Below are 24,231 nucleotides of genomic sequence, written 5' to 3' on the forward strand. Positions count from 1 at the left end.
ATGACTGATTTTGGTTTAATGTCTTACTTCTTGGGCCTGGAGATTAAACAAGGCATATCAGGAATCCATGTGTCACAGAAGAAGTATGTAGAGGATCTACTGAAAAGCTTTAATATATTCAATTGCAAGCCATCTGCTACACCTCTGAGCCCTAATTCAAAATTGAATATATTTGATGAAGCTGAATTTGCAGATATCATTGCATACAAAAAGTTGATTGGAAAATTAATTTATGTGACTCCATCTAGACCTAATATAGCTTTCTCAGTCAATTTGCTTTCCAGGTTTATGTATCAACCTATAAGAAATCACTAGGAAGAAGCAAAGCAAATCACTAGATATTTATCAAAATCAATGGATTTTGAAATTTACTATGAAAGAGAAAATGAATGCAAACTAATGTGCTACTCTAACAGTGATTGGGGTGGAAATCTCGTAGACAAGAAAAGCACAATAGGAGCTGCATTCACAATTAGATCATGCATTATTTCATGGATATCAATAAAATAAGAAATAGTTACATTGTCATCAATAGAAGTAGAATATGTGGCTTTATGTGGAACATATTGTCAAAGCTTATGGCTCAAAAGAATTTTATCAAATTGTGGAGTAATTTTTGATGATCCAATCTCAATATGGCGTGATAATAGATCCTATATTGCAATTGCAAAGAACCCTATTCTACACAGGAGAACAATACATATTGATGTGAAATTCCACTTCATTCGTGAGCTTGTGACAGAAAATTCAGTTCAATTGTTATTCTGTAATATTGAAGAACAGTTGGCTGGCATATTTACAACATGTGTAGATGCTAAGAAGCTTTACAAGTTCAGAGATCTTTTGGGCATATGCAGTCTTCAATCAAGGGGAAGAAATGTTGGAGTGATTGAAGACATCAAGGTTGCTGAAATTCAGAATGAATTGAAGAGGCTTAAGGAGTGAAACAATTAGATTTTATAGTTATTTTCTGGAGGGAACTGTGGAATTGAAATGGAAGGCTAGGATTTAATCATCAAGGTCTGGGTGTGTAAGTTCGAAGCAAGAGAGTGTTTTGTTTGTATTTGGTTTGGTTGAGTTATAGTGTGTGTACTTAGTCAAAAGGGGTCATGTGGGTTGTCAGGTCCATGTAAGGGGGTTATGTATGGTGAGATGATGGAAAGTATAGTAATGAATGACTAGGAATGTATGTGAATGTCTCTAAATTTTCTCTGAATTTCTTGTTACTATTTATCTTCTTCTTGTTGTAGTTCAATTAATCTTCATCTTGTGACTCTTGTTGCCATCATTTCCAAGCCATGGTCACCAACCGAGAAAAAATAGATTGCATTGGATAGTACCAAGCACTTACCATCAACATTTAAGGTAAACCCATTACTGTAGTTTATTATGTTCTTCCTATAGTAGTGTGCCAATTAGTTTTGGGAGTACAATGGTAAGAGACTCTCGAACCAATTAGGAATGATTATGAGCAACTAACTATGACATTCAAGCTTAGGAGAGTCTCTCACATCTTCCAAGCACTGAGACAATGTGGGATTGAAGCTTCAACAAATATGGAGTTTAATTGATTGCAATGTACTGGCTTTCTCTTTTAACTTGTACTTTTTGTTAGTGATGACTCCAAACCACACTCATACCCCTTTGACATTGCCAATATTCTAACTAAGTTCAAAGTGTTTGAGCCATCTAACAACCTACCCTCACAACAGCCTCATGATCACTGAATTCCACTACAGCTAAACACCAAGCCAATAAGTTTTATGCCATATCAGTACCCTCATATACAAAAAACTACAATAGAAAAATAGGTGAGAGAGATTTTACAATATGGGTTGATAAGGTTAAGGAACAACCCTTTCTCATCACCTATTCTATTAGTTAAGAAAGTAGATGGTGACTGCCGATTTTGTATGGTCTATCGGCCTTTGAACATCATAACCATCAAAGACAAAAACACTATTTCGGTGATTGATGAGCTTCTCAATAAGCTTCTTGGAGCCAAGTTCTTGTCCAAGTTGGATTTGAAGGCAGGTTATCACCAGATTCAGGTGTATGAAGAAAAGATTCCAAAGATGGCTTTCTGGTCTCATGAAGGACATTATGGGTTTGTTGTGATGCTATTTGGCCTCACCAATGCCCTAGTGGCATTCCAAATTCTCATGAATGACCTCCTCTATCCTTATCTTGGAAAGTTTATCTTGGTGTTAGATGACACTCTTGTGTATTTGAAAACATGGGAAGAGCACCTCTGAAATGTTTTCGCCATCTTAGCAACTAACTAATTGTTTGCTAAAGAAACAATGTGCAGGTTTGTCATTTCATAAATTGATTACTTGAGCTATGCTATTTCGGAGCATGAAGTGTTTATAGACCCTATAAAAATACAAGTAATCTTGGAATGGCCAACACCAACAACATCAAAGGAGGTTCGTGGGATTCTCGGATTAGTAGGGTATTACTGAAAATTCATTTGTCATTTTAGATGCATTCCAACACCATTAATGAAACTCTTGTCTAAGGAGAGATTCCAATGGAATGAGTTAACAAAAGTAGCCTTCAAGCAATTAAAAGAAACACTGACATCTTCACCAGTCTTATGGCTCCCAAATTTCTTTCAGTAGTTTGTGATTGAATGTGATGCAAATGGTGTCAAAATTGTAGCAGTCCTCTCCTAATATACTAGACCAAAAACTTATTTCAGTGAAGCTTTAAAAGGATCAGCCTTGTTGTTCTTTACCTATGTGAAGGAGATGTTAGTTATAGTCAAAACCATTTAGAAATGGCATTGTTTATTTGAAGAAAGGAGCCCCAAGGCTATTTTATTCAAAAGAAAAACCAGGAATTTACAACAAAATAGAAACAAAAAGAAAAAAGAAATAGAAACAAACTAAGAAACAAGGACCAACTAAGAAATTAAAAAACAAGACCAAATTCAACAAAAGTTCTCATGAGCCACTTGGTTTAGAAATGGCATTGTTGGGTAAATCATTTATTGTTCACACCAATTAGAAAAGCCTTAAGTATTTAGTCGAGCAATGGATTACTACTCCAGTGTAGGCTCAATGGCTTTCAAAGAATATTGGATATGATTATAAGATTAAGTATAAGTGAGGCATTAAGAACCAAACTGCTGATTTATTATCTCGTGTAGTTGAATTCCAATTCTTATCTATTTCAATGCCTCATGCAGATTGGTGGCCAGTATTATGAGAAGAAGTGAAGCATAATTATTTTCATAATACCTTTTTTGGGAAAAGGAGCTCATCAAGCTATTTATTCAGAAATTAAAGAAGTAGGAAACAAAGGAGCAAACTAACAAGAAAGGAAAAGCACTCAAACATACCAATAGAAAAGACAAAAAAAAGAAAGACTATGCAGGAGACCCAAGCAATTACAAATGCTTCCTGATCCAACGGGGGAGATCCCTGCCTTGATGCAAAAGAGTAAGAACATGCATGTTGGTGCCATGAATGGCCAAATTATAGGCTGCTCACATCCAAGCTCGAGGAATAATGTGAAGTTGAGGATTGCCTAGCTCGATCAAAAGATTATGAATGTTAGATACCAAAGGGTCCATTCTCCATATTGGCTACGAATTGTTGATTTTGATAGCTTTGAAGAGTTCACCGTTGGCCACAAAGACTTGTTTGCAATGAATACACAGGTCCTGCATGCACTTCAAAGTGGAAGTAAGTGCCAGAGCATCAGCTTCAATATCAGACTCAGCATGGGTAGAACAGCAACCTGCACAAATAAGACTTGAATAAGAGTTTGTAATATAAAAGCCAACACTCGACTTAACAACTTCACAATTCCACACAGCTACACTGAAGAGAAAAGGGGCATCATTAGTAGAAAAATTATTAAGGATGAGGTTTCTCCCACAATGAGATGAAGAGATTAAGAGATATTCCCTGACATGGGCCACTGCTCGGATAGCCGGAGCATTACAGTCCAGAGCTTCATTTTAAATAATAAGATTGCACCTAGCCTTCCATATTAACCAAGTAGTAATAGCGATTATTGATTAAGTAAAAAACTCAAAATCAACTTGAGACGGGCTAAGCCAATTTCCAGAGATAAACCCATCCAAGAAGTATATAGGTTTGCCAATATCATTGCTAATCAATCCACAAATGGTTTGAGATTTAGGACAATGATGAAAGAGATATTCATTAGTTTCATATGCAAGATTTCAAAACCCACAAAGAGTTCGAGGCCCCAAGTTTAACCTGTAAAGATATTCATGAGTTTGAATGCCATTGTGAAAGGGGAGCCAAATAAAGTGTTTTGCTATGGGAGAAATTTTGAGTCGCCATAAGTTATCCCAACCATCCCAAGAAACCAAAGGACCTGCATTTTGACACAAGTAAGAGTAAACCATATAAGAGAGATTATTCCTTCTGGACTTCGGATGCCACACCCAACTGTTCACATGGTTGATACTAACATGTCCAAGAGTGAGATAGTCAAAATTCATATTATCTCCAAATATAAAGTGCAATAGAGTTATATTCCAAGAATTCCCCGACAGAATATCAGAGATTTGAAATAGCTCATAAGAAATATCCATATTTAAAAAGGTTAGCTTGAAAGCCAAGGGGATATCAAAGTACTAAGGGTCCAGAGCATGAAATTGGTACAAACAGGGTTGACATGCTTCAACCACATAAAGGGCTTAATAATATTAGCAGTATAGCACATGCCTCTTAAGAACAAAGAACAATTGGTGTGAATAGAATTAGTCCAAAAGTTAACATTTCCATACTTGGCATGAAGGATATCAACCCAAATAGAGTCGTTATTATTGAGAGATTTAAACACTTTTTTTGCCATCAAAGAAGTTTTGGAAACACACAAATTATGGATAGACAAACCCCCTCAGCACGACCAAGCATAATATCTATCCATTTTACTGAGTTCATGCCCTTTCGATTGCCACCCTTAGACCAAAAGAAAGACCTGGCAGCCTTAGAGATACCATCCAAAATCGAATCGGGAACAGGATAAACAGAAAGGTAGTACAAGGGAGTAGACATAATGGCATAATTAATAAGAATGGTTTTGCTAGCCATGGAGATTTTAGAATGGTACCAAAAAGAGATGGTCTTTTCAATTTTAGCAAGCATATTATTAAAATTGGAAAGAGTTAAACTTTTCCGAGAAATCAGAATGGCTGAATAGGTCAGAGGAAATGTACCAGATTTAAAATTTAGGATGTCACAAACACTCTTTTTAAGCCTTCTATTAAATATGGTAGGGAAAAAGATTTCAGATTTAAGACATTGGCACGTTGATCAGTTAACTACTCATAGATAGAAAAACAAAGATTAATATTACAAGCAGTTTTCCTGGACGCTTGAGTAATTAGGATCATATCATCAGCGTACATAAGATGATTGAAATTGCGTTTAAGAGTGAAATCAAAGCCAGGAATCATACTAGTTCTCAAGGAAAAATTCAGAAGAGCAGCCAGATTTTGAGCAACTAGGATGAAGAGATAGGATGACAGAGGATCCCCTTGTCTTAAACCTCGCGAGGAGGTAATCCAAGGGGTAGGCTGTTCGTTTATAAAAAAAGAGAAGGAGGCAAAACAAATGCAGGCCTGAATCCAAGAGATCCAACGACTAGGAAAGTTCATTCGGGCAAGGGTGGCAAGAATTGCATTCCAACTCAAAGTATCATAGGCTTTTTTAATGTCTAACTTGACTAACATCCTTAGGGGGTTTGAAAATTTTCTATCTAGAGTGTTAACCATTTCTTATAAGGCAATAATATTGTCAAAAGGATTACGATTGGAAACAAAACCACATTGTTCGCGACCAATAATCCTGGACAACTTTTTTAAGTCGATGAGCTAAAATTTTAGAAATGATTTTATAACAAACGTTGCAAAGAGAAATAGGCCGATAATCCAATACAAATTTAGGGTTAAACTTCTTGGGAATAAGAGTGATGAAGGTCTTACCCTAGGCTTTAGGAATAACAGTATCAAAAAAGTATTTGATGGTTTCAAAGAGAGAATCCCCAATATCATTCCAAAAGAAGCAAAAAAAATATAGTATTTAAACCACCGGGACCAGGGCTCTTACTAGACGGAAGGTGTGATATCTTGTTCTCCTCTTTGTTTCATGCTTTTATTTGTTCTTTGGAAGTATTGGGTATTTCAATATTTCAACTGTCTTAGGGAACAAGCATCACAGAAATTTGTCTCCATTATCTTGATATAAGAACAACAGTATTTCAGCTGCCTTAGGGACCAAGCATCATAGAGATTCACTCTAAAGAAAACAAGACTAGTAAATGATTATTCTCTCTTGCTTTTGGTCACCGAGCCTTAACACGGGTCCCTGCCCTTTAAGCGGCCACTCACTATCTATCCTCAAAGAGAAATAATCAACACTTCATCTTGTCTTAAAAAGAGCCATGTTACTTGAAAAAGCACAAGATTTATGAAGCTCTTGCTAAGTGAAAATGAAAGCATATACTCTTAAAACATGTAAAGAGAAATAAAAACTTCATACGAAAACTACATGGTTTCAGAGAAGAGAAGCCCTAGAGGGCTTTTACCCATCTAGAGCCTTACCTTTTGGGCTCTGATACCACTGGAGATGGGTTGGGGGTCTCTTACAATGACAAGATTGTGAGAGTTATCAAAGTGAAGCAAAGAAAGCAAGGAAAGAAGGTTAGGGAGATGGAAAGGATGATGAGAACAAGAACACAAGAGCTATTTACTCAAAGCTTAACTCTTTCATTCATACCTCCAATGGTTACAAAGGGTCTCCTTATATAGAAGGAGAGAATACTATGCTACATGTGACAAGCTGTGTCACAAAGTCATCCTACCTAGGAGTAGGTTTAGCTATGTGACAAGCTTGTGTGTTGCCTTTTGTGTTGTAGGTCTGTACACACTATTTTGGAGCATGTTGTGTGTTCTATGTCTTTATAGACTAGATCTGTTGGGTTGTATATTTTGATATCTATACCACTTTGTGTACTCTTATTTTGTTCTATGACTATATCTATAATGTCCACTCCAGGTGTGATTATGGTATGTTGTATTTCTTAGTTGTGATTGAATATATGTTTAACCAGGTTTTCAGCCTTGCGTTAATTTAGGGAATGTGTTGTTAACCTTACTTGAATTAATGCGGCGGTTGTCCAGGGCATGATAAGAGGGACTGAAGAGCAAGACAAACCTCATTTTTAATAACTTCACTGAGTAGCTACTCACCGTCCCTAGAAGAGATGAAAAGGAGATCATTCGGAAGAGCTTGAAGAACATCTACCACTGTGTTATCAAACGGCTCTGACCATATATTAGAGAAGGAATCACTATATACTTGCTCAATACCCTGACGATCAGTAAAGCAAGAGCCATTAGGATCCAAGATATGCAAAATATTATTATAATGATTACGAAATCGATCAAAGTTATGAAAGAAACTAGTGCTATGATCACCACATTGAACCCACATAAGCCGAGCTCTTTGAGCCCACTTAATGGAATTCTGCCTTTGAAGAGCTGAGAGATTATTGTAAAGAGTGGAAAGATCTCTGTACAAAGGTTCTCCAATATCATTCACAGCATCCAATGTCTCGGCATCAAGAATTTCCAGCACAAGCTTGCTAATATTAGTATTAAGAGAGTTTATCCCACCAATATGCTAGGAAATCAGCTTAGATCTAGCAAAAGCAATAAGATGGGTAAAAGCATGCATAGGATTAGAATGGGGCTTGAAGTTCCAAGCCTCTCTAACAGTAGAATGTCAACCAAGGGAATCTAACCAAAGGTTATCAAAGAGAAACATTTTCTTTTTGTGAAAATTACAAGGAGAAATAGTGAGAAGGAGAAGACCATGATCTAATAAGACACGCAGAAGATGTTTAACATAATAAGAATAAAAAAAAGGTAGAACAACATGAATTAATCAAGCAACGATCAAGGCGAGCCCACCTCCGAGCCAGCCCTAACTGCTTATTGCACCACGTAAATATGGAACCTGTAGAATTCACGTCCAAAAGATTATTAGTAGCAATAAAGTCAGAACACTCACGAGCTTTACAATTATAATAGTGGTGGGAACCGCCCTAAATCTCATTTAAGGAAGTAACAACATTAAAATCTCTAATAAGAATCCAAGGAAAGTTTAAAGTAGCCATACCAGACAATTCTTGCTCGACAAAGCATTGATCATGAATCCGAGAAGGATTGTAAACAACAGTAAGGATCCAGGACTCACCATTCTCAGTGGTTACAACAATATGTAAAGCATACCTAGTTTTAGCCACTGGAGTCACCTTGCCCAAATGATTTTGCCTAGGTATTGTTTGAGTGATACCATACTATGGTTATTTTTCATTTTGAGCATCAAACTCCAATTTGTATTATTTTTAATCACCAAACTTTAATTTGTGTTCACTGAGAAGATACCAAAGAAATCAAGAGAGAATTTGATGATGTTTATGCCGGATTTTTCACATCAACACTAGTTTCCCTCATCATCAGCATATGCAGACATGACACGTCATCAAAGAGAGCTACATCGCCACTCATATTGACAGTCAAATACCATGTCAACCTGGTGAAGTGGTCTACAAGAGTGGCCATATAGCTTTCTTTGATGATGTGACATGTCTACATATGCAAATGACAGGTGAACTGGTGTTGACATGTGTTGTAATCAACTTTTGAAGTATATTTTCATGTTTTAGACCCCATTTTTGTCATCTCATCATGAATTCTTCTTAACGTTTGTGTGTAATTCTTCTCTTTAGCCCAAATTTTTTCTAGCATCCTTGTACCTAGGGAGATGGTGCTAATGTAAAAGAGGCCAAGAAAAAAATTGAAAAAGGCCAAGCCCAGCAAGAAACATTACCCACCTATGTAGTAAAGGTGTTGTAGAACATAAAGATAATGAAATCCAGACTAAACATAGAAAAGAGAGATGAAAAGAAGTGAAAAAGGGAGAGAAGCTAAAGACGAAAGGGAGGAATCTAAAAGGGAGTTTGGGGGGGATAGAAAAGAATAGGGAGTTTTTCTCTTGTTCTTGATCTTTGAATTTTGAGATGAAAATGCTTGGATCTAATCGTATAGTTTGTAATCTTGTTATGGAAGAGTAAAAACTCTTAGCTTAGGATTGGGTTTAGCCCAAGGTTGTAGAGAAATATTTATGTTTTGGAATACTCTTTTCTTTTAATAATATCATGCTTTGATTTGGTTCAAATTTTTTTGTACTTTGTGGATGTGAAAGCATTTACTTGTATAATTTTAGAGATCCAGGTTTGTTGAAAGGTGAACCTTTGAGTCTTGGACCCTTTTAGAACCAAACTTGAGATCTTAGGTTGAATTTTTTGAGGCTTTGATAAATTGTCTTGTGGTTAAAGGTCGATTTAGGCTAACCACCATGAAAATACGGGTTAGTTTAGATTAACCTTCTTGTTGTACCTTGAAAGAGGATAGTAAGCTTTCTTTTTTACCATTGCCTTCAAAGTAATTCTTTTGATTGAGGAGAGTTTCAAAACATATATTCCACTACACCTTGTGGTGAAACCCAACCTAGTGATTGAAATTTTTGAAATTGTCCTCTTAGCTAACCCCCCTGTACTTTTAAATTTCTGCAGATTTCTTTTACTTCGATTTCCTGTTTTACCACTTTTCACTCTTATATTACATAATTGCCTAGCTAATCTCTAATTGCACTTAATTGGTAATCAATACTATTGTCTCTGTTGGATCGATATCTTAAATACTATTTGGAAAAATTGTTTGCTTGCTGTTGCGCAACAACATGATAAATTTGATGTAGAGGAGCTGGACACTTAATTGGTAATCAACACCATCTCTAAGCTTCAAAAATTTAGAGGAGTCAGACAAGGAATTTGAAAAATTTTTCAGAAATCAATATCAGAGAAGTAAGAGAACGCAGGAATATTCACAAGCATCCAACATGGATAACAACAATCAAACATTAAGAGAGTTTACTGCCCCAAGCTATACCATCCTCAAAAGAGTGACCAAGCTGAAATTTCACATAGGGAGATCGAGAGTATACTCGGGAAAGTTGTTTGAATGACAAGAAAAGATTAGCCATTAAAACTTGATGACACCTTATGGGCATATTAGGCAGCATATAAGACTCCCATTGGCATGACCTCGTTTCACTTAGTTTATGGTAAGGCCTTCCATTTGCTAGTTGAGTTGGAACATAAGGCATTTTTAGCAATTAAGGCTCTTAATTTTGATATGAAAATAGCCAGAGAAAAGAGAAAACTTCAACTATAAGAACTCGCTGAACTGCGATTGGATGCTTACGAAAATGCAAAATCTTACAAGGAAATAACTAAATTATTGCATGACAAATAGATTTTTCGCAGAGAATTTCAAGAGGGGGACTTGGTCCTACTTTTTAATTCTAGATTCAAGCATTTTCCCGAGAAATTAAGGTCCAGGTGGTCAAGGCCTTTTCAAGTGTCCAAAGTCTTCCCTTATGGTGCTATTGAGGTCTAGAGTGAAGCAACAGGGTCTTTCAAAGTTAACGGACTGAGATTGAAACATTACATTCCTGGACAACCCAATGAGTAAGGGAAAACCTATGTCCTTTCCAATCCTACTTGCTGAACTAATGAGTGGAAGGGGTTAAGCTCAGGACCTTAAACGAGCTTCCGTTTGGAAGACATTTCAAGCCTTATCCCTTTTTTTTCCATTTCAGTTATCTGTTTTGTTTCATTGTTTGTGCGCATTAATTTTATTTAGGATAGGAGATTCGAGTACAAATATTTTGTGCAGTTTCAAGATTACCTTCAGATGGTCCCTTATTCTAATGTACAAATGGAATGCTGCCAATTAGAATACACTTAGCACTTGCAAATACGGATGGCAATTCGATGAGGATGTGGATGCTACCTGCAGCTTGTTTCAAACCAAGTAGATCAAGTTGGAAAGCATGGGCTATGGGGGTTATCAAGCCATCAATGACAATGGCACTTGTTTTGGCTTTTCCCACTTTGGCAAACTGATGTGCAAGCTATAAGCTAGTGTCCAACGAGATGCCATGCATCATAGCCTACAAGAATAATAACTCAGAGTGCCTCACGATACTCTTACAGCCTCCTCAACCAAATATGGTGTTAGCCAAGAGTCAATGCACATACTTAAGCATGGGTTTCTGATACACTTACAAATTACAGTATTAACCTCATGCATTTAGCTAATAATCATGCAATTTTCCTAGTTTTCATAGTGATTTCCACTCTCCTTTTGTACAAACTACTCTCTTTAGTTGTTTTGATTGTAGAAAACTGGAATTGGCCGAGAAACTTGGAGATTGTGAAGATACACAACCTATCTGTGGTCTGCGGGAAGTACTTGTGGTCTGTAAAGTCATCTGGAGCCCAGCTTCTATCTCTAACTATAAAAAGGGGCCAAGAAAGGGGTTTTAGGGCAAGAAATGCAGGGAGCAAGTGGCTGGTGGCTGGAAAAGAAGAAAAAAAAGCTCTGAAGACTTTGAAGAAAGCTGAAGAAGGAAAGAAGAGCTGGGAGACTGAAGATCGGATCCTTGCAGATAACATAGGGAGTCTTCTACGCTCTGTTGTGTTGTGTCTAGCATACTCTTTTTCTTCCTGTTTTTTCCTTTGTAATTGAGACAATGTGTGTATAAAACTTCTCTTAGGTTTGGGATTAGCCCAAGGTGATGATTGTTTGATGTGTTGATACATTTTGTATAGATCCTTTATGCTTAATGGTAGATTTCTTGAGTTGATTTCTGAATTAAGTTACACAGCTTGTAATTGTGAAAGCGTTACTTGCTTATCTTAGAGATCTGAGTTGACTGAAAGGATAACCTGGGCCTTGGAACCTCTTAAATCACCCTGAATTTACTGAAAGGTAATTCTTGAGGGTTCATCTCTTAATCACTGTTCTTATTAGGGTCTTGAGGAGGGTTTATCTACCATGAAAGTAGGAGATAACCTTAATCAAGATCAACTTGTTATCTCTTGAAAGAGAGTGACAAGTAGCTTAGGATTAATGCCCTTCAAGAGATCTGCCCAAACCCAGTTTAGATCCAAGCACATCATTCAGTTACACTTTGTGGCGAGTTCCTAAATCTAAGTACATCTAAACTTGAAGCATAATCTACAGCCATGCATTCCTGTAGCCTTGATTGTGTTTTATTTCCTGCTTCCTGTTGTACCTACTTACCATATTTTATTTGTCTAGATAACCCATTATTACAATAGATTGGTAATCATACTTGGTCCTTGTGGGATCGGTACTTTATTACTACTTGACAAAACCGTGCACTTGCGGTTGTGTAACAGTTTCTAAGGTTCATGGCTCTAGAAGTAGATGGCTCATAATTTGATTCATTTGTCAAGGTTTGCCAAAATTCTCTCAAGAGAAAATCACTAGGGGTTCTCCGATTACGACCGATGGGAAGTTCAAAAATTACGTTAAATTAGGCTAAATCAAGTTTGTATTCCTTGTTGAACATTCTAAATGCAACGTGTCCCTCTTCCTAACCTTGACCATAAAGAACATTCACTTCTATTGAACTTAAGAGCTCTAATGTGAGCCATTCATGAGTAGGAAATTTCATGTTGAAGAGTTGAGTGTAACCTATTTGATGAATAATCCAATAAATATCATCTAAATGCCCTAGAGTTCTTAGAACATTGTCATCCATGTACCAAGTATTAATGAGTCATCTTTTAGAGAGACTAGTGTACCTATGTTTGTGAAACGCGTCATGGAAGATGATCCCGTCCGGGTTGAATGGGTCCGAAAAGATGGCTCGGTTCCGCAGAGGTGGACTTTGTTGCCGGTGTCAAGAGGTTGAGGTGGTGGAGGTCCATGAACGTTTGGGCTGTATGAAGTTGGTGTAGGCTGGTGGGAGAGCAAATGGCCGGAAGTTTGGGTTGAATGCCGGAATAGTTTCACCGGAGAAGAAGATCGGAGGTGTTGCAGAAATTTGGGTTGAAAGGAGGAAGGAAATGAAGAAGAGAAGAGAAAAAGGATTAAAGTTGATGGAATACTTAAATGGAATGGGTTGAAAATGTGGCTTGTCTTGGAAGTTGAACAAGGGTTGCATTGGGTGTGGGGAAAAAGTGATGATGGGGAGTATAAAAATACCTTTGTCTTGGGATTAAAAAACAATGGAGGGAAAACCTAATTAGAAGAAAGAAATTTTTATTTTTATTTATTTATTTTAGAAATTAGTTTGAGATTTTGCCTTTCTGAGGGATGAACAAGCCTTTCGAGCATGAGGACACCTAACTACTCGGCTAGTCTCAACGCTAGGTAATTGCACTCAAGTTTAGATGCAGTCTTTCTACTTAGCAAACACTCTTATTGGGAGTCGGAATGCCAACTTACTGGACTACATCAACAGTGGAGCACTCAATTTCACACATTCATCAAAAAGCACACCTATCTCATTTCCCTCTTAATTGACATTCTGGAATATATACATATATACAAGCGGGGTCGCAAAATCTTAACGGAAAATTCATTACCTAGATATATACTATATTAAAGCTCACACAACCACAAGCAATGGAATTAGTGAAAACAAGCTAATGTGAGCATAATGCGTGTGTTCTAATTAGTGTTGGACAGGAGTAATCATTCCATTCCTTTTCTTGTGTACCATGCTAGATAGTTCAACATGAGAACTCTAAAAAAAAAAATTAATAATTAAAAAAAAAGAGCCCGATTAAGTGTAAAATCCTATTGATCCCTCAATCTAGCATTAACAATAGAATTCTTGGTTTGTGTAAGGGGTTGCATGAAGTCGTTAAAGTTCATTACATTTGTATAAGCTATTTTAAAACCCATAACCATTCGCATGTGGGATGAACATGCAGCTTTGTGTAACATTGTGTGTCTTATCCTCTGGCAGGTTTAACTGTTCTATGCCCTTTGAGACCTTGTTTTACACTCCATGCTAGATAGCTCTACCACTTGAATTCTACTTGAGAAAGAAGATTGTGAATCTTGAACACCCCAGCACATTGCTTAACGATAGTATTGCTTGAGGGCAAGCAAGGATCTAGGTTTGGGGGAGTTGTTGTTAACTTTTGAAGTATATTTTCATGTATTAGATCCCATTTTTGTCATCTCATCATGCATTATTCTTAACTTTTGTGTGTAATTCTTCTCTTTAGCCCAAATTTGTTTTTTTAGCATTCCTTGTATCTAGGGAGATGGTGCTGGAGTAAAAGAGGCCCAAGAAAAGGATTGGAAAAGGCCAAGCCTAGCAAGAAACATGACCGACCTGTGTAGCAAAGGTGACGTAGAACATAAAGACAATGGAATCAAACTAGACATAGAAAAGAGAGCTAAAAAGAAGTGAAAAAGGGAGAAAAGCTAGAGACGAAAGGGAGGAACCTAAAAGGGACTTTTGGGGGATAGAAAAGAATAGGGAGTTTTTCTCTTGTTCTTGATCTTTGAATTTTGAGATGAAAATGCTTGGATTTAATCTTATAGTTTGTAATCTTGTTATGGAAGAGTAAAAACTCTTAGCTTAGGATTGGGTTTAGCCCAAGGTTGTAGAGAAATATTTATGTTTTCGAATACTCTTTTCTTTTAATAATATCATGCTTTGATTTGGTTCAAATTTTTTTGTAATTTGTGGATGTGAAAGCATTTACTTGTATAATTTTAGAGATCCAGGTTTGTTGAAAGGTGAACCTTTGAGTCTTGGACCCTTTTAGAACCAAACTTGAGATCTTAGGTTGAATTTCTTGAGGCTTTGATAAATTGTCTTGTGGTTAAAGGTCGATTTAGGCTAACCACCATGAAAATACGGGTTAGTTTAGATTAACCTTCTTGTTGTACCTTGAAAGAGGATAGTAAGCTTTCTTTTTTACCATTGCCTTCAAAGTAATTCTTTTGATTGAGGAGAGTTTCAAAACATATATTCCACTACACCTTGTGGTGAAACCCAACCTAGTGATTGAAATTTTTGAAATTGTCCTCTTAGCTAACCCCCCTGTACTTTTAAATTTCTGCAGATTTCTTTTACTTCGATTTCCTGTTTTACCACTTTTCACTCTTATATTACATAATTGCCTAGCTAATCTCTAATTGCACTTAATTGGTAATTAACACCATTGTCTCCGTGGGATTGATATCTTAAACACTACTTCGTAAAACTGTACGCTTGTGGTTATGCAATAACATGATAAATCTAATGTACATGTCAACAAATTCTTTTTGAAATCCTCATAATATCCTTCCAATGAACACAAATCAAAATTGGATGACCAAAATGATACAAATTGAAGTTAGATGCTTAAAAATAATAAATGATCATATGATACCAACCCAAAAAATTTGCCCCCCATGTAACTTAAATAAATACAATAGAAAGTTTTCATCCTTGACCTGTCGCCTGAGACAATGGCCCAAATTTTAGAAAGCCATCCGCGGCTATGGCATTCTTTTTTTTTTTTAATTCCTAAAAGCTAGAAATGTTCATAATAACTCACTCAAAATAAAAAATAAATAAATAAGTAAATAAATAGAACTAAAGTACACAAATCAGTATCATATGTCAAACCATGTTATAAGCTGTCTAGTACATATGTATGAACTAGAAGGTAAAATTTGGATGCTTTAGAAAATGTGCAGCAGTTCGACAGGCACAATACAGAAATGATGATAATCAACAAAGGCTACAATGAAGAAATCTATTAATTCATAACTATGAGTCTCTTAAAGCTCTAGCGATTGATAAACTTTCATATCACCTATTACCTATACATGGAATTAATTGCGTCATTTTATACATGACATGAATCAATTCAAGAAATTGAAATCCAGGGCATAAACATTCACTCTAATTTGGCCAGGAATTAACAGCTTACCACAATTATAGCTTGATGACTGCAGAAAAAGAACAAAAAGAACATGCACCATTTATAAACTGAACATGATCAAAGAATTACAAATCAACAACTGAAAAATGTGCCTTGTATCAGCCTTCAATTAACTTCACACCCGTCCTGAAGAAAATCAAAATTGACAAAATCAATTCCAATTAAAATTTAAACACAGCAGGAAACATTTCTTGATGCTCATTATTACCCAAATGGACTCTGTTTAATCGATAGCAGTTCAACATCCAACTGCATATAAAAAGGGAGTAAGGTTCAGAGATTTTGACAGAGAATAAAACACCCAGTTGAAACAAATATAAACACAAACATAGGTAGCTCATAATGTAAACTTTGAGTAGTACATTATCAAAACCATCTAACATATTAACCAGGCAATAAGCACACATTTCAGTGCATATTTTTGTTAACTACTCCAATCCATTGCCTTAGCACATTGCTTTCAATAACAAATTATTCTTACAGGCCTGAAAAAGCAAATTTGGAATTTGCTTTAATTAGATTTAAACTGCTTTGAAATGAAGAATTCAGCTCATGTGCTTTGCTTGACCCATGCAAGATTAAATGCTGGTAACATATTTAGTAGATATTTAAATGTAAGAATTAGATGCAAACCAAACATACTATTGGGCCAAATTCATCGGAAAAACTAAAGCTGATAGAATGAGAGACCAAGCTTACATATTCATATCTTTATTTTTCAAATTAACTAATGTGGGCCTATTAGTTACTCCAATAATAGGGACATAAACTATAGCAAAATTTTGTTTCAATAATATAAACAAAAGGTGGGGCTTTCTCGAGTTTGGAATAGTGTCACGGTGGCTTGGCAAATAGATAGAGAGGTAAAATGGGGCATTTTGGGAAAATTCTATAACAAATAAAATCATGCAAATTTTTGTAATATTCCGAGAAATCTTGTCAACCTATGGAAACACAAGCACTCAATGTAAAGATTTCAGGTGGTACATAACTAAATACTTGCATGTTATAATGGGTTGAAACCAGCTTTAAACACAAATAATAATCAAGATGCATATCAGTGATTACCTCAATTGTTGCATTTGGGGGAATTTCTTGGACTCCTTTACTTCCATAAGCTAGCTCAGGAGGGACTATCAATAATCTCTATGAAAATGGAGAAATAAAAAAGAATATAACTTCATCAATAGGAATAGAATTTTAGAAGAATATTCAAAAACCGTGCACCTTAAATTTATCTCCTAGATCATATCATTTATGATATATAGCCATGATTTCATGTCTAATATATTTGCATGAAGATCAAACACTGGCTAGCAAAAGATTTTGTGCTAGTTTAAGGTTATTAGATATTGGTCCAGACATGCAGAACGCAGTTAGGAGCAGAAAGCTTGTCATCTTTCCTTCCGTGATATATGCCACGTTTCCAACCTTAGACAAATATTCTTCTTCTGGTTTAATAGTGTTTGTGCACTTAAACTAATTCAATTACAGGAAAAGACAAGCATCCGCTGCTGAAATCAGAATCATTTATCGAAAAGGGCATCACAAGATAAAGTGAATTAGAAGTCCTTAGATAAGAAAAGCACTATTGTATTCAACATTGGCAACTCCTCTTTCACCTCAATGAATTGAAGAAATTCCAAAAATGACATAAAAAAGAAGATCAAATAAGTCCTTCCAAAGGAAAATAAATATTTTATTCAATCTTGACAATACCATGTACAGCTTATAAGAGTAACAAATAAGTTCATATCGATTAGTGTAGTAGAATTTGTTATTTGGACTTGAATATGCAAAAGTATGGGTGGCTCATTTTATCAGCTTAGCCTTTTGGATTGAACCATGTCCAAGAAATGTGTCTGTTTTTGCATCTAACATGGCATTAGAACTTAGTTAATTAATTTATTTATCAAAATTTCTAAAAATTTGGGAAGTGGATTTATTCCTTACATATATATATATATATATATATAATTTTAAGATTTTTCTTAAAAAAATTGTCCGCTAAGAAATTCAGGAACAATAGTACTTAAAAAACCTATATGATACTACCTGCTTGCCATGCTATACTGAAACATTTTAGGTGATTATTATCATATTTAGGAAATCAGTCATATTCCGTGGTAAGGAAACAGTTGGGATGTCGGTACAGTTCAGTAATGATGAACTATTTCCATATAAGTCTATGAAAAGCTGTTAGATTTTGTTGCAGTTAAAACTAGGGGCACCTTTCGATAATGTGGTCATATTTTGCAGTAAACTGATGAAATATTTTGTTGATGATATGTCAAACTTTGTTATGATGAAATAACAAATTTGACTCGGCAAAATGACAAAAAAAGAAAAGATTTTTCAAATAAAAGTGTTAATTGAATTTATTAAGTTTATTTATGACTTATATTTGCAACTTTATTTTCTATACAGCAACTATCCTTTTCTTTGTCAAAGAACAAACCTTATAGCTTGCATATTGTCTCTATCTAGCCCTTGTGGACTATAAACTTCATACTCAAATTCTGATTTCTCATGGGATAACCGTTGGACAAATAGCAAGCTAAAAGTAAATGGTCAACAGATGACAGAGGCAGTGCTTTTCGTCAGGCTCTTGGACTTGAGGGTTGGACTGCAATGAATTTGAAAAACACAAGGATTATTTAATGCAAATTGAAGATAGGAGTCAAATGGCAATCCCAATTAAACTTCAGTGGTTTTCTGTTACCTTTAATTTTTAGCAGCGCTAACAATTGTCCAACAAAAACATATCCCATAAAGTTAACTATTGATAACTTAAGCAACTAGACATAGTATATGGTTATGTACAGGAAGCAGACAACAAAAGGGTGTAATGGATTATTGTGGGCCTAGTGTATCCTTATATTGATGACAAAATGCATCCTTTCTGCAGTCAAGAAATGAAGATATCGAACATATTCGGCATTCAAACAGACTTCTCACTTGTTACACAAACAATTTTCTTTAACTCATAAATTTTTGCAAGGTCTATTTCAACCAGAAAAAATTGTGAAGTTCAAAATTCACGAACTGAAACAATAAATTAGCAAAGAAAAATTTAGAGTAATGCCTCAGTGAAAACAAAAAATCTGCATTATTGATTAAGGAACTTCATGCAGCTTTCAGTTATAGGTAACAAACCTGGCCACCAACTCTCATTCCTTCGACTCCTAAATCTAAACCTTTAAGGACAGATCCCTTCTCAGATTGACCAACATCAAAACCGTATGGCTGCAAAGGACAAAAAAACATCAGTAAGCAGAGAAAATTGATCAGATTGGTATAAATTTTGCAATGCTATATTTGACTTGGTCTGAAACTTAAGGATGAAAGCTACCGTTCCACCACCAACACCAAGACCTTGCCTACTAGTCATAAAAGTAATTCCCTTCCACTTAGCAACATAATGTACCTACATGATGAAAATTAAACCAATTAATATCTTTTTAATTACAAAAGAAGGCTTCAGGGAATCCTTTATGAGAGTGGATCAAGTTTATAAACAAAACAAAATTCATTTGGTTTAGTAATTATCTCTAAGAGTTTTCCTTCATAACCAAATGATAAAATGAACTTGTATCCTGATTTCATTCTTGTTTTTTTCTTGATAAAATCAGTGAGTGAAATCATAGTGTATGTCTTATAACCAACCAGATAGCCAATACATACTTATATTTAAGATCCCTTTACAGAGGCAATACTCAGGAATCCTGGAAACTAGTCTTTTGAACTCAGAGAAGCTAATACTGACCAAGTTCAATAGTTTACATCATCCACACATAACATAAGAACAAGCTAGAAAATAATAACAAACTTGTGCCACGAAATTAAGCAAGCCAGTGATCAAGGAAAAATTTTACTCCTCTTACCCTTGTGTTTCAATCACCAGAGGGGTGAATTTTGATAAGAACCTAGGCAAACCACAATAATCTTGCTGCACAGCGATGGTCCTTATGACAAACTTGTTTAGCACAGTTGCCACTTCTTTCAATTAAGTTTCATGAGACTTCAAAACGTTTTAGAGAATAATTAGAAAATAGAACTCGCAAGAGGAGAATTGATGACAACGAAATTGAGCAAGTGAAAATGCATACGAGCTAATAAGGAAACCAACATGTAAAGGTGAAAAAATGGTGATCATGGTTTCGCATTTACGGTCTTACATATTTTTATGTTCAGATCACCCTTGACAAGAAGACATATCAATTACTCTGAATTGAGCTTACTAATTAGAGTCTAAGAAGTTTCTATGATCAGACAGTATGTAACAGACTTTCCAACTTTACTTATGATTGTGTCTGATATCAGACGCTTTCTTCTTGTATGACTATCATGAAAGAGAAAGTCATTATATTTTCAAGGAGAACTTAGAATTCTACAATATAACTTTTCATATGTCAACAGCAGAAAAGGGATTGAACTGGAATTAGCAAAATACCGCAACACGTGACCCCTTTACAGCTTTAAGTCCACTTCCAACCTTCAAATCATAAAACCTTGCAAGAAACACAAAGAATAAAAGAAAAACAAGTACTTTTATAAACTTTTACTTGTTGCAAATATTTGGAGATTATGGAGGCAATGCACAATAAGCCAGTAAATAATTCATCAAAGTTTTAGATTGTGAAAAGGTTTTCTCAAATGGCACCAAAAAATAAAAATTATCACAGCTAAAAGCATGTATTTATTATTATTATTATCATTTTTTGTTTTTTGCATCCACCATAAAGCATTGATTTCAACAAGGCTCACTGTTCAATGCATAATCATTGGAAATTGTTAAATCTAGTATTTTTTTTAATAAAATATTAGATTATTATCCATCTAAGATTGACTATGTGACTAGAGGCATAGAAAGAAGAGAGAAGACAATATATAGCAATTAACCAAACTATTGCAATAAAACCTCCACTCATATAAGATCAGATTAATAATTTATAGACAAACCATTTCTAAACAAAAGATATTGCCTCCTAATAATACTACCAAGCATACGGACTGTAAATAACAATACTACTGAATATACAATCACTTTACATGCGCAAAATGCCAAACATGTTCTGACATGTCTCTCAAGCTCCTGATGAATGAAGAATGAACTAAGAGTCTGATAACTAAACACCTATAACAACAAGATAAGAAAAGATGAGAATAATAAAAACTTCACAAAGGTTGACACAAAGCCTTTTGAACTCAAGGGACGTAGTAATTGTTCATAAATTTTTACTTCATGGTTGTTTCACTTCCCTCATACAGAGCACCATTACTGAGACTACATTCAACTTCCCCTCACAACTTCATGGAAGTGCCACTCTGCCTCTATTTTTCCCATTTCCTTAGATCACAGACATGTGCCCCTATATTGAAGGTGTAACTGCAAGAAAATTATATGTTTTATGCAATAGAATTTCACCGGCAGGGAGTTAGTATTTTACAGTTTCAAGAGGATTTCATTATTGCTTATGGAGGTCCATGCAAAATAACTATCATAGCTGATAGCATAATTAATTAATTGAGCATCATTTGAAGTACTATTTTGTGGGTTCTGAATTGAAGACAGATCTTTATTTGGTGTGGGAACTCATTCCTAGCTAGTGGTTGTCAACAATTGCCATGCCATTATAATTATTAACTGTGTTTCATCTGGCAAAAGTTCCACTCTTTTATCCACGCTCCTATTGAAGGAGCCTGTTGCAAAATCTTTCCATGCCTTTTCAAGGATCTTCAAGAGTAATTACTCTTTGGTTTCACCATTTAGGGTGCAAAACTAATAACACTACTCACCTGAGACAAAGATTGCATATTTTTCCATCTAACTATGAACCAACAAAATGTCAGCGTAATACAAAATCCAGCAACTGCATAAAATATAAACTAACCAGCTACATCACTTAAATGGTTGTTCCATAAGGCCTACAACTATAAGATCTTTTCATTCTACTTGGTCTCTCTTAAAACATCAGACATTAAAATAATGAAAAAGAATGAAACATCAACCTAAATATGCATACAATTTATCATAAGAAGAAAATACAGCACTCGAGCAACAAAAGAAACTAGCAAACTGAAAATACATGAAAGGGTAGTATGATTAGATCCTTAATCTTTTTCAACAAGAGGCGATAGGATGGTAGTAGCATGTAACATACTTGAATTTCACAAGAATTAGATCAATCAGGATGAAAACCTAAAGGAGAACACACGACAACTTCAAACCATTTGGTAATGTGCTATAATGAACACTCTCTGGAACCCCTTTGCCTCTGAGCTGCAAAAGAATAAAAGAGTGTTTGTGGATCGGAACAAGCCCGACTAAAGGTTTATGAATAAGTAATGAATACACACATTTTCTTACAGCTCTTCTAGCTGGTTGAGACAGCAATCAGCCAGCATCATACATGTTGAGCAACGCGAGCTGAGTATAGGCAATCTGCGATTTCTCGCTGACTCACCTCTACTGATACACAAGTAGAATATTACACACTCGGAAAATTATTCAAAAATTCCATATATGTAAAACCAGTACATAATCAGTAGGATAATACCTCCATGAAACAATATAGTAATGTACTATGTAAAAGCTTAAACATATTAATTCCTTTGCTGAGATTCTACTAAGTAAAAATCTAGGAAAAGCTGTGGGAATTGTGTTAAATTGGTTGTCAAGAACTAGGTTCAGGATGAAAACATGAAAATTGACTTCAATTCATGTTTCGATGCAAATGTGATTTTACATAAGGTCTCCTTAAAGAAGCTATCGGTTTGCCTATTTCTTCAAGCTAAGATACTTAAAGTCTTCCTTATGCAACTGTAGTCTTAACTTATGGAAGAAATTTCATTAAAAGCACCTAGTCCATTACATTTGGGAACTCGAACACCTAGTAGCCTGCTTTATTCAAAACACCATTATAACTATATTCACATGTCTGTTTTTCTCACAACATCAGTTGAAGCGAAAACGTCTTAAAACTCAAATCAAAAACTATTTGGCATGGTTCATTATTACTACCTAGTCCATATTACTTGGGAATATCATGGTAGTTTGCTTAATCTAAAACACAACTATAACTATATTCACCTTTATGTCTATGTTTTCATAACATTTACCTTGGAAGTAGAAATGCCTTAAAACCATTTCAAAACTATTTAAAATTGGTTCATTATTACTACCTTCATATTCTCTTTAATTACAGCCAATGATGTAATCACTTCTTTTCAGTGGATATTTGGTGGGGGTAATTTATGATAAGCCAGCACCCCAACAACTCAAACCAACAAACGTAAGGATAACATGAGTTAATAAATAATCTTCTCAATATTTAGTTAAAATAAACAAATACATTAAAAATTCATCACAAAGGCTTAATAAAACTGTCAATATTAATTAGAAAGTATAATTTAATCTTTAAAATATTTATTTTGATTAGCTCTTAGTAATGAACAAAAGTTCTAACTTCAAAACATAGTTTCCTTCCAAAATAAATCTCAAAACAACCAAAAACTCAAACACAAAATATGAAAGCCATTACCTGGGCTCAAATACTCATCTTGCATTAAATCCACAATTGAATGCCATCACTGTAGAACAAGAATTTTAATTGTTTTAACTATTAACCAACCATGAAACCACCAATGAATAGCAGGCAATGTTCCAAAAGCACAATCACATCCTTGACATGCATCCATTATTCTATAGACAACTGAAGTTAGATCAATCTAATTTAGTTTCTCATGCTAGAAGTCTAAAATTCTAATAGAACACACATTTTTCCCTCATGGTACTGAACGACTGGCCCTTAACCACAAAAAAAAGCTAAACTATTATTTTTTAATGGTAGAGATTAACTTTACATGTTAAATGCTACACTATATATGCCGGCTGGCAACCAGCCAGAGCGAAATCAAAAACTATATTTAAACATTGCTAAGGGTTAAAATTCCCTAATACCACCACAAAACCCAAGTGGCAATTTTAATGCTCACTCCACCAAAGAGATTGATTCCAATATTCAAGATTTCTAAATTATTTATTATACCCAACATTTAAAAGGATTTGAATATTTTCAATAAAAAGATCACCCATTGTCTATATTTTTAGATGAATCATCTCTCTTATGAAATCATTACTGAAATCACTATCAAAGAAACAGTTTAGTTCCAGTAAGATAGGAAAAAGGGACGGGGAGATTATCTACAAGTAAAGAAAGAAAAGAACAGGTATGATCATGATGTTTACAGGAAACAGGAAATGTCGTAGAGGACACGAAAATTTTTTGGATCAAAGAAGGACATCAATTAGGCTGTTGTTCGAAGAGCAGATTTTTGCCAGCG

At 35.1% G+C, this 24,231-nt stretch overlaps 1 protein-coding gene across 1 annotated transcript in view; it reads right to left on the bottom strand.

Moving 5' to 3' along the window:
- Nucleotides 1-15,679: 15,679 nt before the first annotated feature.
- The window catches only part of LOC120277677 (peptidyl-prolyl cis-trans isomerase FKBP16-4, chloroplastic-like), a 9,911-nt gene continuing 1,359 nt past the window's right edge, over nucleotides 15,680-24,231 (bottom strand). Inside the window, exons 2-9 of the mRNA XM_039284530.1 lie at nucleotides 22,256-22,266; nucleotides 22,110-22,168; nucleotides 20,339-20,396; nucleotides 19,238-19,312; nucleotides 19,042-19,131; nucleotides 16,954-17,031; nucleotides 16,094-16,134; nucleotides 15,680-16,011 (exon numbers count right to left, since the gene is read on the bottom strand). Coding sequence (XP_039140464.1) covers nucleotides 15,984-16,011; nucleotides 16,094-16,134; nucleotides 16,954-17,031; nucleotides 19,042-19,131; nucleotides 19,238-19,312; nucleotides 20,339-20,396; nucleotides 22,110-22,168; nucleotides 22,256-22,266 — 440 coding nt within the window. The 3' untranslated portion in view covers nucleotides 15,680-15,983. The remainder of the gene's footprint in view (nucleotides 16,012-16,093; nucleotides 16,135-16,953; nucleotides 17,032-19,041; nucleotides 19,132-19,237; nucleotides 19,313-20,338; nucleotides 20,397-22,109; nucleotides 22,169-22,255; nucleotides 22,267-24,231) is intronic.

Source organism: Dioscorea cayenensis, chromosome 15 (assembly GCF_009730915.1).
Source record: "Dioscorea cayenensis subsp. rotundata cultivar TDr96_F1 chromosome 15, TDr96_F1_v2_PseudoChromosome.rev07_lg8_w22 25.fasta, whole genome shotgun sequence".
Taxonomy (NCBI): Eukaryota; Viridiplantae; Streptophyta; class Magnoliopsida; order Dioscoreales; family Dioscoreaceae; genus Dioscorea; species Dioscorea cayenensis.